Source organism: Chiloscyllium plagiosum, chromosome 16 (assembly GCF_004010195.1).
Source record: "Chiloscyllium plagiosum isolate BGI_BamShark_2017 chromosome 16, ASM401019v2, whole genome shotgun sequence".
Taxonomy (NCBI): Eukaryota; Metazoa; Chordata; class Chondrichthyes; order Orectolobiformes; family Hemiscylliidae; genus Chiloscyllium; species Chiloscyllium plagiosum.
Genome location: NC_057725.1, coordinates 50,086,875 through 50,104,095, shown reverse-complemented (window position 1 = coordinate 50,104,095; position 17,221 = coordinate 50,086,875). Strand labels below are relative to the sequence as shown.

General features: G+C 37.1%; 1 protein-coding gene across 1 annotated transcript in view; it reads left to right on the top strand.

The window, feature by feature from the left end:
* LOC122557886 (cleavage and polyadenylation specificity factor subunit 6-like) overlaps positions 1 to 17,221 on the top strand; it is an 88,042-nt gene that overhangs the window by 47,377 nt on the left and 23,444 nt on the right. Inside the window, exon 4 of the mRNA XM_043706066.1 lies at positions 3,842 to 3,987. Within this exon, the coding sequence (XP_043562001.1) occupies positions 3,842 to 3,987 (146 nt within the window). The remainder of the gene's footprint in view (positions 1 to 3,841; positions 3,988 to 17,221) is intronic.

Sequence of the window (17,221 nt, the reverse complement as noted above, 5' to 3'; positions counted from 1 at the left end):
TGTCTGGTGTTATAGATATAATGAACACTCTGGATATTGTGGGGAATAGACGATGGATAGATTGTTCACATTTGTGGTAACATTAGTGAATTTGATCTTGCAAACTAAGTGTTTAACATGTCATTAATCTCTCGCCAGGATTTCTCATTTACACTGAATTCAAATTGCATTAATGTATAATAGTGAGAGAAGTTCCAGAAGTGTATTTAACATCTAAATAAGGGAAGATACAGTTCAGCTTTGTGTTAATTTAGCAGATGATTAACATGGTGAGTTGTGCCAGAAACTAGCAGCTCATACATTCAGTCCTCCAGTTATCAGATTGTGGATGCAAACAGCTCATTACCACAACGTATGTACTCAAACAGTAGATGCCCAAATTGTTGGCATTTGTGACATTAAAGTGCATCTAATTTGCTAAATATTATAAACTTTTGGATTTCACACCTGGTTTAGCAGATTTGTAAAGTGCAAAAGATAAGTTAATGCTTTGGATAGAGCCTCTTTGTCAGAAAACAAATCTGTCTTCTCATTTGAGATGCTTTAGGACCTGCACTGCAACTGTGCATTTTTAGTTTCTTTTATTGTCAATGTTAACAAAGGTTTTATTGCTTTTTACTTTGTTTGGTCTGCATGTTATTTTTTTCTGAAATACAGACATTTCTGCCACTTGCAATAGCAGTTTCTAAGCCTTGACTCAGTTAATGATGTGACAGATATTAGCTAATTCAAGAAGTATTTTGAAAAAAAAAATCCAGACTCTCTTGCCAGCAAAAATAATGTGATCTGAATTAATTGACCTGAGGCAGTCAGCCCTGAGATCATGAGATGAGTTGGTGGTGTGAATGGTTTGAAGTGGGCGTGGTTGCAGGATGTGCAGGTATCTGCACCAGGAATTGAGGACATTTGATTTTTGGAACACGTGGGCAGAATGAAAAGACTGTAATGATGGGCTAGGACTTTTTTCACTGGAGTGTAGGAGGTTGAGAGGTGACCATATAGAGGCTTATAAAATTATGAGGGGCATAGATAAGATGAATAGCAAAGGCCTTTTCCCTCGGGTAGGGGCTTTCAAATCTGGAAGTGAGAGGAGAAAAAGGGATCTGAAGGGCATCTTTTTCCACACAGAGTAGTGCATATGTGGAATAAACTGCCAGTGTTACATACATGTACAGTTACAATATTTAAAAGATATTTTGACAGGTACACGAATAGGAAAGGTTTAGAGGGATATGGGCCAAACGCAAGCAAATGGGACTTTTGTTTGGAAGACCTAGTCGGCGTAGGCGAGATGGACTGAAAGGTCTGTTTCCATGCTGTGAGAGTCTATGATGCTGAGCAAGTTACAATGCAATATATATGCATGTTTATCAAAGCCATAAAATTAAACAATGTTTTAAAGATAAAGCAAGAAATACTAGAAGCCTCAGCAGACCAGGCAGATTGTGTGTAGAAGACTTCTTTCTTCTATGAAGAAAAAAATTCCATTGCAAAATAAAAAAAAATTATAATGGGAATTTGAGAAATCAGGAGCTAATTGTACTGCATGTTGGACTACTAAGCCACCTTCCCCAGGGTCAAAGCCTGGATTGTACTGACTTTGCTAACCTCTACCAGGGCAATTGTAGAATTCTGCAATCTAGAGGACAGAACTGAACTCAATTAATATCTCAGAATTGAATAATTTGGTGTGAAAGTATAAGTTGCCTGGCACCCTGAGCACTATGTCTAAAGTCATGAAAAAACGTCAGAATCACCAAGGTTCCTTAGATAGCGCTTTCAATACCCATGACCTCTACTGTCTAGGAGGACAAGGGTAGCAGATACATGGGAACACCACCATCTGCAAGTTCCTCTTCAAGCCACTCAATCTTGACCTGGACATTTATTTCATTTCCTTCAGTATTGTCAGATCAAATTCCAGGAACTCCCTTCTTAACAGCATTGTAGGTGTCTCTACACTAAATGGGCTGTAGTGTTTCAAGAAGGCAAGTCAATCTCCCTTCTCAAGGTCATTTAGGGATGGACAGTGAATGCTGGCCTAGCCTACAAAGCCCATACCAATTGAATACGTTTTTTTTTAAATTGAGTGCTGCACTAAAAAGTGAGAAAGGAATGGAACAGAGTACAGCCCTATCTTGTTTTGATTGTTTCTGAACTTAAGATTCAAATTGTTTTAAATACATCAATACAAACTATTTTGTGTTGTCTCTCCACTGGTGACTTATTGAAGCACATTGGAGAAGTGATTTAAAAATTACAGGAGAAGCCTAAGATCACACACAATCATATTGATAGCAGAGCAGGCTTGACAGATCTTTCTTTTCATCCTGTTTCTTTGTTATTTTGTTTATTCATAATCAAATCAAGTGATAAAATTAAGATATCCAAAGTCTGACATAACTTATAGTAATATGGCAAGCTGAAACAACAGTGAAAGTGAACTGGAAATTTTTCTTCTACTCATGCCCTTAATAGCATTACTTATCCTCCAGTGACTTGCGAAAATGCTATATTTTGAGCATGAGTCAGGACAGCAAATTTTAGCAGCATTTCTTAATATTCTTTCTTAGGATGCATCCCTGACAAGGCCAGTATTTGATGTTCATCCCTAATTGTCTTCGAGAAAACTGTGGTGCGGTACTTTCTTGAACTTCTGCAGTTTGTCTGATGTTAATGTACCTGCAATGCTATTAGAAAAGGGGGAAAATATCTGCATTCTCGAATAAACATCATCAGTACATGTGCATTTCCCACCAGGATCCTACTGGGCTGCAGTCAGCAATATTAATGCTTGTCTCATTATTTATTTTGAGGGGTCAAGAGGCGATTCATAAGAATGACCCCAGCGATAAAGGTTTTTTTTCACATGAGTGGTGAAGGACCCTGGGGCTGTATTTGATGGAATTTAGAAGGATGAGGGAGATCTCATTGAAACTTACAGAATAATGATAAATCTGGAAAGAGTGGATGTTTCACTGTTAGGAGAGACTGAAACCACAGCACACAGTCTCAGTGTGAAGCAAACTCAGTACAGTCCCAGCTTTGACCCTGGGACACATGGCTTACTTAGTACTCCAGATTAAAGTGGTGCTGGGAAAGCACAGCAGTTCAGGCAACATCCGAGGAGCAGGAAAATCAATGTTTCGGGCAAAAGCCCTTCATCAGGAATAGAGGAATAGAGTCCTTGTTTTTACCTTACGTAGTACTCCAACATGCAGTACAGTTAGCTCCCAATTTCTGAAATTCCCATTGTCATTTTATTTTGCAATGGAATCTTTTCCTTCATAGAAGAAAGAAGTTTTCTTTACACAATTTGCCTGGTCTGTTGAGGCTTCTGTATTTCATGTCTTTATTTTTAAAACACTTAAAGAGGAAGGAGGAATTTCTTCAGCCAAAGGGTGGTAAATCTGTGGAATTTGTGAGCACAGAATGCTCTGGAGGCCAAGTCATTGAGTTTGTTTAAGACAGAGATAGGTTATTGATTAGTAAAGGGATCAAGGGTTACAGGGAGAAAGCAAGCAAATGGGGTTGAGAGTCATATTAGCCATGCTGAAATTGTGGAGCAGACTCAATGGTCAAAATAGCCTAATTCTGCTCTGACGTCTTAGGGTCTGATATTCGGGTCACCCTAGATTATACCCCTTCCCTTGGCTTATGCAGGAAGAATGGGTATCGGGGTGAGATAATATGAAACTATTCCATTTTAGAGAGAGTATCTAGCATGGGTCAGGCCTTCAGGAGAAATGGGGAGAAAAATTGGAAATGGCTTGCTACATTGTTCTATTGTGATGAGTAATGGTGACTTTTTTTCTTTTGTCTTCCTTTACTTTCTGACCAGGTTTGCTGAAGTATATCTGGGCTCTGAAAATTCCGTCCGATGCGTCATGGAGCTACTTCCAAAAAGAGAACTTCATGGACAGAGACCAGAGGTTATGCCTTGCAACAAACAGAATCTCAACCAGTTTGAAGCACAATCCAAGAAAAGTAAATCTTTGGAAATTCTACACTACATTAGATCTTCATTAACTTCTTTTCAGACCTGTATGTTTATGATCCAGAGTAATACCTGTACGAGTGGAATGGTAGAAAACTGTTTCATGTCCAGTCATATTGGAGATTACTCTGGTCCCATGCTAGTAAGCCAGTTACTAACACTGGCTTTTTGTGGCACAATATGTTTCCATTTGGTTATTCTAGCACATGCAAAATTAAATGGAAGTATTGTCATTAGATAATGAACTGAAATAGTTCAATGGATAGTAAATTTCAACTCCATACCTTTGTCATATTAAGTTTTACAGGAGCAGGAAAACACATTTCTCTGAAATAGCTGTTCATCAATGGGAAAGCAAAAAGCCAATGTTTTTCGAAAAAAAAATATTTCTACTAAAAAGCAGCAGTGGATATAGGAAGTGTCAGTACAATCTAGTGGGTGAAGAGAAGCATTTCAGCTGTATATTACACAATCAGGCTGACAGTTTTGGTTCAGAAGGAATATGATTGGGGATATTAATTCTTCTATTCACCATTGTTTTCACTTCCTACTCCTCAACAGTTTAATATGACAAATGTTTCTGTTTTCATATTTGTGAACTGTAAATGTGTGTTTAAATGAACATTTTGGAAATATGATGGAAGGAACAGTGCATAATATCGTATATTTTTTCAACAGATTTTTTTGTTGTGTTGTGACCGTATTGCCCATTCCCATCAGTATTCTCAGAGTCCACAATCTTCTGCACGTTGTGTTGCAATAAAACCTTGTATTTGTGCAGTCAGTGCAAAATTAGATCTTACTGTGCTGCGTGGTTGAGGGGGTAGAGAAACAAAGCATTTCATGATGACAACTTGAGACTTCAGACTGGACAGGTGATGTCTTGCATGTTGTGCATCATTTCTCTTCAAGGGTTTAGGGGTATGTTCTTCTCCAAAAGCTGGAAACATCTTTTTGTACCACTGCAAAACATGCTGACTTTACATTTCTGTGTATTGACTCATAACCTTCAGAGCTGCTTGCCAGTCCAGTGGTTTTACCTGTCTATTCCAGTTTAATGTGTGCCTTTTTCTAATGCTTTCAGCAGGATTAGTTTTGTCTTATGCACTTTAAAAGATAATACACTTTGTAAATATGATTCCATAAAGGGGCAGAATCCTAATCTCCCTTATTTATCAAACATTATAATTTTTATTAGCATTTTCTGTAATTTTTTTTGTAATAGATTTACATGAGTGCTGTTAACCTTGGGAACTGGCTAGAAAGAGTCACTGGGTCTAACAGTGTGAGGAGAATAAATTAACATGCTGTTAATTCTTTTTTTTATCAATACTACTTCGATCACTCTCTCTCTCTGAACTTCCCTTTTGTTCAATTTAAGCTTCAACCTTTTATTCTATATCCTGTTCTTCGCTACATATTTGTTACGTCAAATTCAATATTGTTGCACAGTTGCAATTTCATCTTATTTTTTCTCGATATTTTTGGAACACAGGGCTCCTCACCTCCTTCAGCACTTCTTAAGTAGTAAGTCTACAGGTTTTTAAAACCCAAACTTGACAGTATTTAACTAATATTTCCTGATTCTTACTTTTTAAAAAAACCTTTATGCTGTTTTGTAATGTGAATCTTTGCCTAGTTTCTAAACAAAACTATTTTTTAAAAAAGTCCCGCCTGCATCAGATCTTTGCCTCTTTCAGTCACCTTGACAAAGTTACTCATGCCGATGGCACTGATATTATGATGTTAATTCAGCTCCCTCACACTGTCAGGCTCAGTCTCTGTCAGTTTTGGAGTACTGAACAAATTTTCCCCCAAGCACCAGTAACGTATTTATCTTTTAGACTGTGTTTGTACCCGTGTGTGATAACTATTGTATCTTTAAAATAAAATACATTGATCACACCAACCTACAATGAGGCTTGATGATACACTAATGTAATAAAATCACCCTCTTTGATTTTACTCTGCAATGTTGCATCTGAAATTCAGGAATTTCTGGTAAGTTGAAAACAAAACTATATACAGCTGGTTAAAAAATCCACAGGAAAAGAACTTTTTAAAAAATCTGCATTATATATCTTAGTCATTTTAACATCAGAGGAGTGTTAGGACAAGCCAATGTTTCTAAATTTTTGTTGGGATCAAATATCATGAGATTGAAAGGTTTTATTCCTTTTGTTCATAGTGCCAACTAGCAGATAATTACCTGGATGAGGATCCATTTAGATCTGTTTTATTTTGGTATTGAATATTCCTTTGATCTTCATTCTCCTAACAATATTCTGCACTGGGATGCTGCTTACCTTAATGTTTGTTTGCACCACAGATACTTTCTATCTATCACTGTTTGCATGTAATAGGAATTGAATAATGCAACTTGTCCATCAGTCATTTACTTAATTTCTTCACCTTCTTCTATTCATCTCTGCTCCTTCACTGCCTCTGTATCTCTTTTATGCTTTCTTTCCACCTTCTATCCTTCCTAATCCACTTTCTTTCTATTCTACCTTCATTTCCTTCCTCTTATATCCTGCTCTTGAGTCTGCATGCTCCCCAATACTCACCCTCACCTGACTGTCCAGCTCCTTCCATTTGGTTATCCCATCCCATTTCTCTCTTTAATGGCCCCATGAAACTACTTTTTATGCTGCTTTCATCCAAATCACTATTCCATCTCTTCCACCCTGTTACTACTCACCCCACTTCCCTCAATACCACTTTCTCTGAATCCGCTTCTTCAGCTCATTCCACTGTAAAACTTACTCAACTGTCCATAAATCGTCATTGTTCCCTCTTCCTGTTTCCACCCCTTATCCCCTCTTACATACTCTTCACCTTGTCACCACTTCCTGTCCACTTCATTCCCTATCCCCTGCTCCTACCTGCTTCCCCACCTCCCTATTTCACTCCTTACCACATCTTCCGCTGCCTATTTAATCTGTTCTCTATTTCCTCTTTATCTCTCTTGCATGTAGCTGGTCCCTTGCTTTCTCTACCTTCCCCATCCTTTCCTATTTTCCCCCTCCTCTTTATTACTACTTGCCCCATTTTTATCCTCTAGTCTCCTTTCTGAAGCTATTAATTCTTGTTCAGGCAAGCTCCTTGGGCACCCACAGCTCTCCACCAACGGTTCATTTGAGTCCAGCTTAACTGTCTACATTTGTAGTTTGTGAGATCAGGTGAATCAGTTTTATGAACCTGGGACTCGTCTATATGACTTGATTAAATTGCACAGTCTTCACTGTAAGACAGTTTGAAATTGTGAATCAATGAAACCAAATTTCATTCCAGTAGCTTGATTTTGAATAATATCTGACAGCGATTAAATTTTGGGAGTTGGGGAATTTGGAAAACTACACGAGTTCGTTTTGGGGCTGCAGTTATTTACAACATATTAATGACTTGGATGACAAAAGTGAATGTATCATGCCAAGTTTTCAGATGACACAAAAGTTGTTGAGAAAGCAAGAAGTGAGCATGATACAAAGATGACAGAGTGATATGAGCAGGCTAAATCTTGGTGAATATAATGTGGGAAAATATGAGTTTATGCACTTTGGCAGAAAATAATAAGTGAGCTGAATATTATTTAAATGATAAAAGCTTCAACATAGAGGGATTTGGGGATTCTTGTGATGACTTACTAAAATCTAGCAAATAATTTCAATGTGTAATAGGGGAGGCATATGGACTTTACTTCAAAGAGAATTGAGTATAAAAATAGGAAGAGTTGAAAAGGGTGGCGCTGGAAAAACACAGCAGGTCAGACAGCATCCGAGGAGCAGGAGAGTTGATGCTTGGGCTTATGCCCTTCATCATCCTTTCTCATTTCTTATAAAGGGCTTATGCCCGAAACGTCAACTCTCCTGCTTCTCAGGTGCTGCCTGATTTGCTATGCTTTTCTAACGCCATATTTTTAAACTCTGACTTCTCCAGCATCTGCAGTCCTCACCTTTCTCATATAAACATAGGGATGGCTTGCTAAAGGTACACGAGGCACTAGGCTGATAACATTTGGCGAGCAGTTTTGGTCACCTTATCTCTGGCATTGGAGGCAATCCAGAGAAGATTCAGTCTGTTGATTCCAAGTATGGGAGAACTTTCGCATGAGGAGAGGTTGAGTAGATTGGGCTGTTTCTATTGGAGTTTAGAAGAATGAGAGAAGCCCTAATGCAACATACAAGATTATTGAGGAGCTTGACAGGGTAGATATGGAGCGGTTGTTTCTCCTTTTGGGCAAGTCCAGGACCAGAAGGCATACTGTCCGAATAAGGGATCACCCTTTTAAGACAAAGATGAGAAATTTCTTCTCTCAGCAGGTATTGTTTCTGTTTCTTTACCACAAGGTTAGGTCTTCTAGTACGTTCAAGACTGAAATTGATTTTTAATCTGTAAGGGAATCAGGTGCCTTTATAAATTAATCACACGGCCATGGGTCTGGAATTACAAAAGCTATTACAGTTAAGGACTAAGATTTCCTCCCAAGAAGGATATCAGTGAACCAGAAGGGATTTTATGGCAATCTAGAAGTCTAGTGGTCACTATATGTTCTACTAGCTTTTTAAAATATTCATTCACAGAATGTGGGCATCAATGGCTGTGCCAGCATTTATTGCTCATTCTCGGTTGCCCTTGAGAAGGGCCTTCTTGAACCACTGCAGTCCATTTGTTTCAGATTAATTTGCAGCTGTCTTGCTGAAATTTGAACTTGTGTCTCTGGATCATTCATCCAAGCTTCTGGATTGCTGGTCAATGTAACATTTATGTTACTGTACTAGCTTAACTCCAAAAACTGATCATATATGAACAGAGGTCGATGACCTCAGCAACCCATATTGGATCCTCTTTAGAATCCCAGTTATTGTGTGTCTGGGAAACATTGCAACTTGTCTCCTCAACTAATGTCCAGGTATGCAATTATAACAGATCTCACTGGATTGTGGTTAGTACACATACGACAGAGCCCCAACTGCTTCAATGGCTGAGATAAATCAGCTAAGACGGAATCTGGGAGAGAACCTGGAACGTTTCTCTTCCTTATCATGTGGTATTCATATGCTCTTGGCCATTGAACCATCTATCTCAATCATTTTTATTCATAATTGTAGCTTCCTAGAAAATGTGATATACCCAAGACATAAAGTGTTTCAAAAATGAATAATCTATAAAACAGGGAGTGGGATAGTTATTATAATTGTCTGCCAGATAGGTCTACCCTTTCACCTCTTCAGTGTCCAATATTAGAATACAAGAAAGAAAGAAATAACTATTCAGTGGATTTCTAAACACTTGTTCATGAAAGTGAACACATGAATTTGACCTTGATGGACAACACTTGATTAATCGGTACTTTGATTGTCACTTTGATTAATGGGTATCCCTATTGTCTTTGGGTACCAAGCTAATAGCCGGTTTGGTTGAAATTGTAATTCTGTATATTTCAACTTCTATATTGACATTTGCACATTCTACTCTTATGGATACAGTAATAACCATTTAATTCGAGGCATTGTCCTAATTTATTTACAATTAGCATACTTTTAAATGGTTATCATTAAACTGGAAGATAATAGATTTGCCTTCAAAAATGTGTTTTTGTGCTGTGCTGGCATGGATGCAAAATGGCTATTTTTCTACCACTCTCTTGAAGGCTGCTTGGAGGACAATTCCAAATGTATTGCAATTTTTAATGAATGAATTAAGTTATCATGGATTGTAAGTCAGCACAGGATACTACCCAAACCAACCTGTTCTAACAGCCAAACATGGACTTTCTAACAAGAATAGCTAGATAGTAACGTAATGTAGAACTTTGATCCAATATCTGTTCACTAACCAAGAATTATATCAACCTTGTTGTTTCTCCTGGATGAGATGAACTGTCTCAGCAATAATGTTCAAAATTTTTAATGCATGTATCAAAGCTAAAATTAGAAACAATAAATCAGGTAGAAGGTGGCCAGAATTCAGACATCCCTTATTTTTCCTGTAAGCATCCAATCAACTTCTCTATACACACCAACAATACCCAGCTTTATTTCTTCACCATCACCAATGTCTCCACCCTGCTTCTTGTATTATATGACATTAAATCTTGGATAAACCACATGTAGTTTGACTGAAAGCATCCTGCTTGACTTCTAACTGAACATTGTATCCAAACCTTCTATTCCTTTTGCTAACCCAGTTTTCTCAAGTTGAATCTAATGATGGATTCTTAGTGTCCACTTTAACTCTGAGCTGAATTTTAGATGTCCACCAAATCACTGTACCATGTCTGCCTCCAACTTATTTCTTATCATTGTCAAAATCCTTATCAAATGTCTTCATCATTTCCAGGCTTGGTTTCTCTCATGCTGGCTTCCTGAGTTTTACTCTATATTCACTTCCACTTGATCCAGGTGCTGCTGCCATATTCAACTGTGCATTTTAAGTTTATTGCCTTGTTTAATGTCATCTTTTAACACATGCCTTTCATAGGCCCTCCCTATCTCTAACACAATGACTTCAAAATCCTCATTTACAAAGCCTTTCATCACATTTGCTTCATTGTGCTTTACTGTTTTCAGCCCTCTTTGCCATTCACTTCCACTGCTTTTACAACTTCAGTCTATTATGTGTTGTTTCCTGTTGCCCAATGGCCACGCTCTGCTTCATGTGACAGAGCTTTCAACTATCATTCCCTTGAATTCTGGAATTGTCAATATTTTTTTAATTTTGCCATATCTCTATCCGCCTTCAATAGCTTTCTCAGAACTTATATTTTCAACCATGCTCTTAGCCACATCCCATATTTCATTTCCCAGTTCCAATCTGAAATCCTGTACAAAGGCAAGTTTTCAAGTCAAAGGAAAGAATGGGCTAAAATAGTATGAGGTATAATTAAATATTAATTTTGGCTGCAAGGATTAAGATTAGTTTATTTGTATCTTGTGAGGAATAAGAACACAAAGTAGGAGCAGTATTAACTGTAGTTCTAACAAATTTTGTAAAGATCAATTTTTAACAGATTAAAGGCGAGAGATGAGTGAAGGACTACCTGTCACATTAGAAGCTTGGTTCTTGTAATTTGCCCAGGAGAATGAAGAAATGCTGTTAATAAATATGGAGGCAGTATTAAGTTACAGTCAGTTCTTCTATAATCAAATGGTTGCGTTCTTGTGCAACCCCGTATTATAGAAAGATTAGAGACAGTACCTAAAGTGTTGGTGATGTAATTGCATTACAGCCAATATATGTTTTAAAAGTTCGTGCTTTAGAAACAGTGTCCCCAATTTGTCAATCTCGTTACAGCGAATTTGCATAGACAAAACACGTGTTATAGCAGAATGACCCATGTTGATCAGACCTTAGAATGGTAGACAATTATTAGACATAAAAATATGCTCTCAACATGCCACTCAAGATTGGACCCAGGGACAACACTTGTATGTACTTCATTTATCTTATAGGTATATGAGAGTGTGTGTTAATTATATTGGTTTGTTTTAAGTTGGTTTGTGAAAGCTGCCTTAAAATTTTGTTTATGTAAAATATAGCACATTGTGTTAGGTTTTGTTTGGCTTATAATCATTGGGATTATATGTAGTCCCAATGTTCATGACATGAGGAAGATTGGAAAGATTGGTGAAAACGAAGGAGAGCTTTGAAGGAAATAAAATGTGGCATGTTAGAAATCTGCCATTTGTAACACTATAGCCAGATTCAGATGATCTGCAGCCCAATATCAGTCTGATTTTGTGAAGTCTGAGCATCCAGTAGAACCAAACTCACTTTCTGGTTTAAACATTTGGAGTATGATTTTAACTATCTGAAAGTGGCTGTGGTTTGCGTGAATTAAAATCTCACCTTTGGTTTTTGAAAAGTAAATATCACAATTCCAAAATGAACCTCAAGCCTCTGGAAATAAGGCAGACAAATGAGAAAGGAAAGAAAAAGAAATGGGAAAAAGGATATAAATGGATGAAGACAATCACTGTACCCTCTTATGGAATTATAGCGAGTGAGAAATGAACTTCCTGTTTCCAAAAAACAAATGCAAGTTATGTAAAAAAACATATTGAAGTCAGATTCTGTGTCTGTGAATCACTGGACATTACATTCCAAGTCGCATCTCTCCTAGAATTTTGTAAGTATCCGTGGTTCCTCGTAATTTTTATTGGTATGCTCAAGTAAATTGTGTCCTTTCGGTATTCAAATCAAAAATAGCTCCAGTATAAAATTTGGATTATAAAACAGAAAATTCCAATTGAAGATATGACTTAAAAAATCTTCTAAAGCTAACAATGTACCTTCACAACCGTATCTCTTGTTTTATCAGCTTTCCTTATCCCTAATGGTACTGGCTCACTTTGGAGCTACCTTTGAATACCTTGACTAATTGGCCTTTTTTTTTGTGAAAACATTGATGGTGAGTATTAGCAGATTTTTCCACTGTTTCTGTCTTCACAGATCCTGTTTTCACTGAAATTCATGCAGGTGTGAACATATATTTGCACAATTTCCAGATAGTCATTGGATAGTGGTCGGCACCAGGAGTCCTGGCTGATTTCCTTGACATAATCCCTTGCCATCCTTCAAGCTTTTTATTGTAATGGGACTAACCTCAATTGTAATAACTTTAAATTGACAATTAAGCAAGAGGCTTTCTTGGATATATTGCTTTCTTACATTTTGATTAGAATCTTTTCCCGTTATGCACTGAGAGAACTCTACAAAACAAATGAGATGTATTCTGCTATGTTGTGGTAGGGCAAAGAACAACTAGCTGATCAATCTTGTGCTTCCTCTAACTTTGTCTTGATGGTTGTATTTGGGGAGGATTAGGGGTAGAGGAATAATGTTGAAGTACACATGGCTATAAAAGTGTGGAGTTTTCTTCTTAGTTTGGCATACAGTAAAATTTGAGTTTACAGTCAAGTTCCGTTGCCCTAGTTCATTTAATTGGGACAAGTTATAATGGAGAGTTACTGTACTTGTATACATCTGAATCCTTCAATTGTGGAAACAAATTTCTCCCATTATCAAATTTCACATTCAAAGAATTCTGTTCAGTTGCAGAAAATGGTTGAATTTTGAGAAAACATTCAGAAGAAATGATGTTATTTACAAGCTAGAATAAATACAATGTTAATTTCATATTGTGTAGGTAGTTTGCTACATCCGAAAGGTTTACTAATTCAACAAGTCTAGCAATAACATTGAAACCAATAAGCTATTGCTACTTTATGCAAAATAGTACTTCACTGAGTGGTCGAAGAGTTTTGTACAAGAAATCCTTATCTTCTCAAGATAATTAAACTTCTGGTTTCTGCTTATCAGATCAGGGGATGTTTAAACATTGAAGACGAGATCAAGATAGCAATATAGTAAAAAATAAGTTTGGCAAAATAGTTTGTGCATTCAAAATTATTTTCCAATGTATGTTTAATTTATTTACTGAGTCATAGGTTATGAGTACATTTTACTCAAGATTATTACTAGGTGATGGGTGGGGTTTGAGGAGGAGTATAGGGAACTCGAGCTATGTTGTCCATCACTGCTTAAATTAGAAGATGGTATAAGTTATTTGTTTTTCCCCTTTGCTAGCTCCACTTCATTCATTCTGTAATCTGATGTTCTGGCTTACATTCTTTACTCTATTTTGGGCAGGCGTTCTGAATTAGTGACAAGAATGTGCAAAGACTGACAAGGGCTCTTGTGTCACAATGGTGGTGTCCCTACCCCTGGACTGGGAAGCTCGGGTTCAGGACCCACCAGCTGTAGAGGTGTGTAATAACATCTCTGAACACATTGATTAGAAAAATAGGTTAAGGACTGACCAGGGCTTTTGCGCACTGTAGTGATACCCCTACCTGTCTTCAGGAGGCCAAGGTTCAACTCTCACCTGCTCCAGAGGTTTTGTCTTAACAACAATTCTGAACAGGTTTATTGAAAAAAAATGCAAAGACTGACAATAATTTCACCTCAATGCTTATCCCTCTGACTGTGGAACAGTGCCTGGCCTGTGCTCAAGTTTTCTGTCTCTACTTTAGCAGGAAGATGAACACTCTGAATTAATAGGATAGCAAACCCTTGTCTCAACCCTCCATCCCCTGCATCTTTTACCTTTGGTGACAAAACTGTTTCACTTTGTAATTTTCCTACCCCATTCCATTTCTTGTCTCTTGCTACTTGTGTACTCACCTCTGAAAATCCCTTTAATTGAACTTTTGATCTTCTGTAATTTCTGCTGCCTCCTGCCTGTTCAGTGTTTTGAAATCATGATAATTTCAAAGTCACATGATCTCAATCTATATTCACCCCACATTATTGTAATTTTTTGAAAATTAATATATTATAATTAGCTTGGATGTAATCAGTTTTAGATGAAGTAAGCACAGCAACACAATAGAATATTGCAAGCATCCTGCTTTTCTGATTCTTGTGTTCTGTTTGATATGGTCTACAACTTTTTTGTAGAAATTTTAGCAATAGGAAAGGATCAATAATGCATCATACTAATTCACTTTCTAGCATCACCTACATCTAAAAGAATGTACTGTTTGTGTAAACATAAAAATAGTGGCAAGAGTCGTCCCCAGGTGAAGCACCAACATATGATGCAGAGTTTGAATAGATTATTAATGTAATGATGCTGCTTAAAAAAATGTTAGCAAAAAAGATCGCTCAACACACTCCCACATGTGGCTGTCCCAGTTCTGACCATGTAAAGTCTAAGGGTGTCCATTCCCATTGGAGTGTATTCGCTAGTTGTGGTTACTCCCAGTATCAGCTGGTACTAGATGCCTACAAGTTCTTCATCAGAATGTGGAGGTTTGTGATTTGGAGTAATCTGTAGGATAGAGTTAAATTTGTCAGTCTCAGCAATTTTAGCTTATTGTGTGGAATCTTTTTCAGTATTCATGATTGTTTTCTTTAGTTGTGTCCACAAATCTATTGTGTGATATTTACCGTTATTAAGGCTCAGTAGTAGGAAGCAAATAATGATTCTGCTTTGTTTAAATGTCTTTAAATTTATGAAATGTCTTTAATTTATCGTCATATAAAATTTTATGCTTTTAAACTTTACTGGTTTTGTTGTATTTTAACTTTACTGTTTTTATAATCATTAGACTATAAAATATGGAGTTAAGAAAATAAGAATTTAATTCATCAAGTTAGGGGTCTTTACTATCCATAATATTCCATCACCACCGTCTGTTGATTCCATGCACGATGGAAATGTCTTCTACTGACTAAAATCTTTAACTCCGTTTCCCAACAGACACAAATCTAGACATGAATTGACTTATTTGTCTGATTGAGACATATAAGATTATTAAAGGATTGGACACTCTGGAGGCAGGAAACATGTTTCCGCTGATGGGTGAGTGCCGAACCAGAGGACACAGCTTAAAAATACGGGGTAGACCATTTAGGATAGAGATGAGGAGAAACTTCTTCACTCAGAGAGTGGTGGCTGTGTGGAATGCTCTGCCCCAGAGCGCAGTGGAGGCCCAGTCTCTGGATTCATTTAAGAAAGATTTGGATAGAGGATAGTGGAATCAAGGGTTATGGAGATAAGGCAGGAGCAGGATGCTGATTAAGGATGATCAGCCATGATCATATTGAATGGTGGTGCAGACTCGAAGAGCAGAATGGCCTACTCCTGCACCTATTGTCTATTGTCTATTTGGGAATCTGTTCCATATATCTCCCATCCTTTGTGGTTAGGTGCTTTTTAAATCTTTAACTTTGTTAGTGTCATAAATTTGAGTTGTGACTTAATACAACTGTTGTGGCCAATACTAAAGACATTTGTGGAGACCAGTGGATGATATTTCATTGACCTTTCCTATTAAATAACACTTCACTGGTAATCTATGGCTAGTAATGTTACTTTTAAGTTGTGTAGATGCACAGTGAAACAATAAAGAAATTGCTCAAAAAAGTTATAAGGAGCATTAGTGGTTAGCAGACATTTTAATCCTAGCATGGTATTGATGGTAAAAAGTAAAACATTTTACAAATGAATCAATTTTTTCTCATTAATCTGATTTATCCTGCATTTGTGCAAGACATATTAACTCTCCATCTCTTTAATCAAGCTTTTGATCACTTGTGATTTCATGTCAAATTCTGTCTGATAATGTTCATGTGAAGTTCAGTGGAAGTTTTTAAACTACATTAAAACTGTAAAGTAAGTGCAAATATGTTGCAGTGTACAAAATACAGATTCTTTATGATGGTGTGTCTCTCTAATGCTTGGCAAACTCTACAATTTAATTAAGTGCCTGTATTTGTCTTGGCATAAATGTTTAAGTCAAAATATACTTAAATGCTTGAAATAATTTTCAGCTCTTGCAATTGTTACCTCCACCCCAAACCTAACTGAAGCAACTACTTTTGCTATCTATCAACCAGAGCTAAAAGTATATGTGCTGAATAATGCTTTACAAGCCAGAGTGGCAGCTTTCTAAACAAGCTGAAATTGACTGTTAGAACAGTTGAGCTTTCATTGAATGACCAACACTGATGAAGTTTTTTTTATGAAACCTAACCTCTTCCCCTGCTGAATAAGTATGAGATGTAGAGATGTATAAAATCATGAGGGGCATGGATAGGATGAATAGCCAAGGTCTTTTTCCTGGGTGGGGGGAGTCCAAGACTAGAGGGCATAGTTTTAAGATGAGGGTGGCAAGATTTAAAAAAGACCAGAGGATGGTGCATGTATGGAACAAGCTGCCAGAGGAAGTGATGAAAATGGGTACCATTGCAACATTTAAAAGGCATCTGAATGGGCATAGAAATAGGAAGGGTTTAGACATATATGGACCAAATGTTGACAATGTGACAAGGTTGATTTGAAATGTGTGGTCGGTGTGTACAAGTTGAAGGGTCTGTTTCCATGCTGTATGACTCAATCACACTATAACTACTACATGCTTGGACACTATTAACTTTTAAAGTTGTTGCAATCTATTTTAGCTAATCCTTATGCTAATTTCCAGGATTTTCTTTCTTGGATGTCCACAAAGCACCTCTCCAGCATTTCATCAGAGAATAAATGTTGGTCGTGCCTGGTCAAGCTGTTAAATATGTATTATAAATTTTAAGATTATGTCCTCTTGTCTCACATTCATCAAGTTTCTCTTGACACCATCAATTTCTTTCAAATTCCTAAAAGGTTAAATACATCTTAACTTTCTATATTCCAAACATGTCTAATTTATATAATCG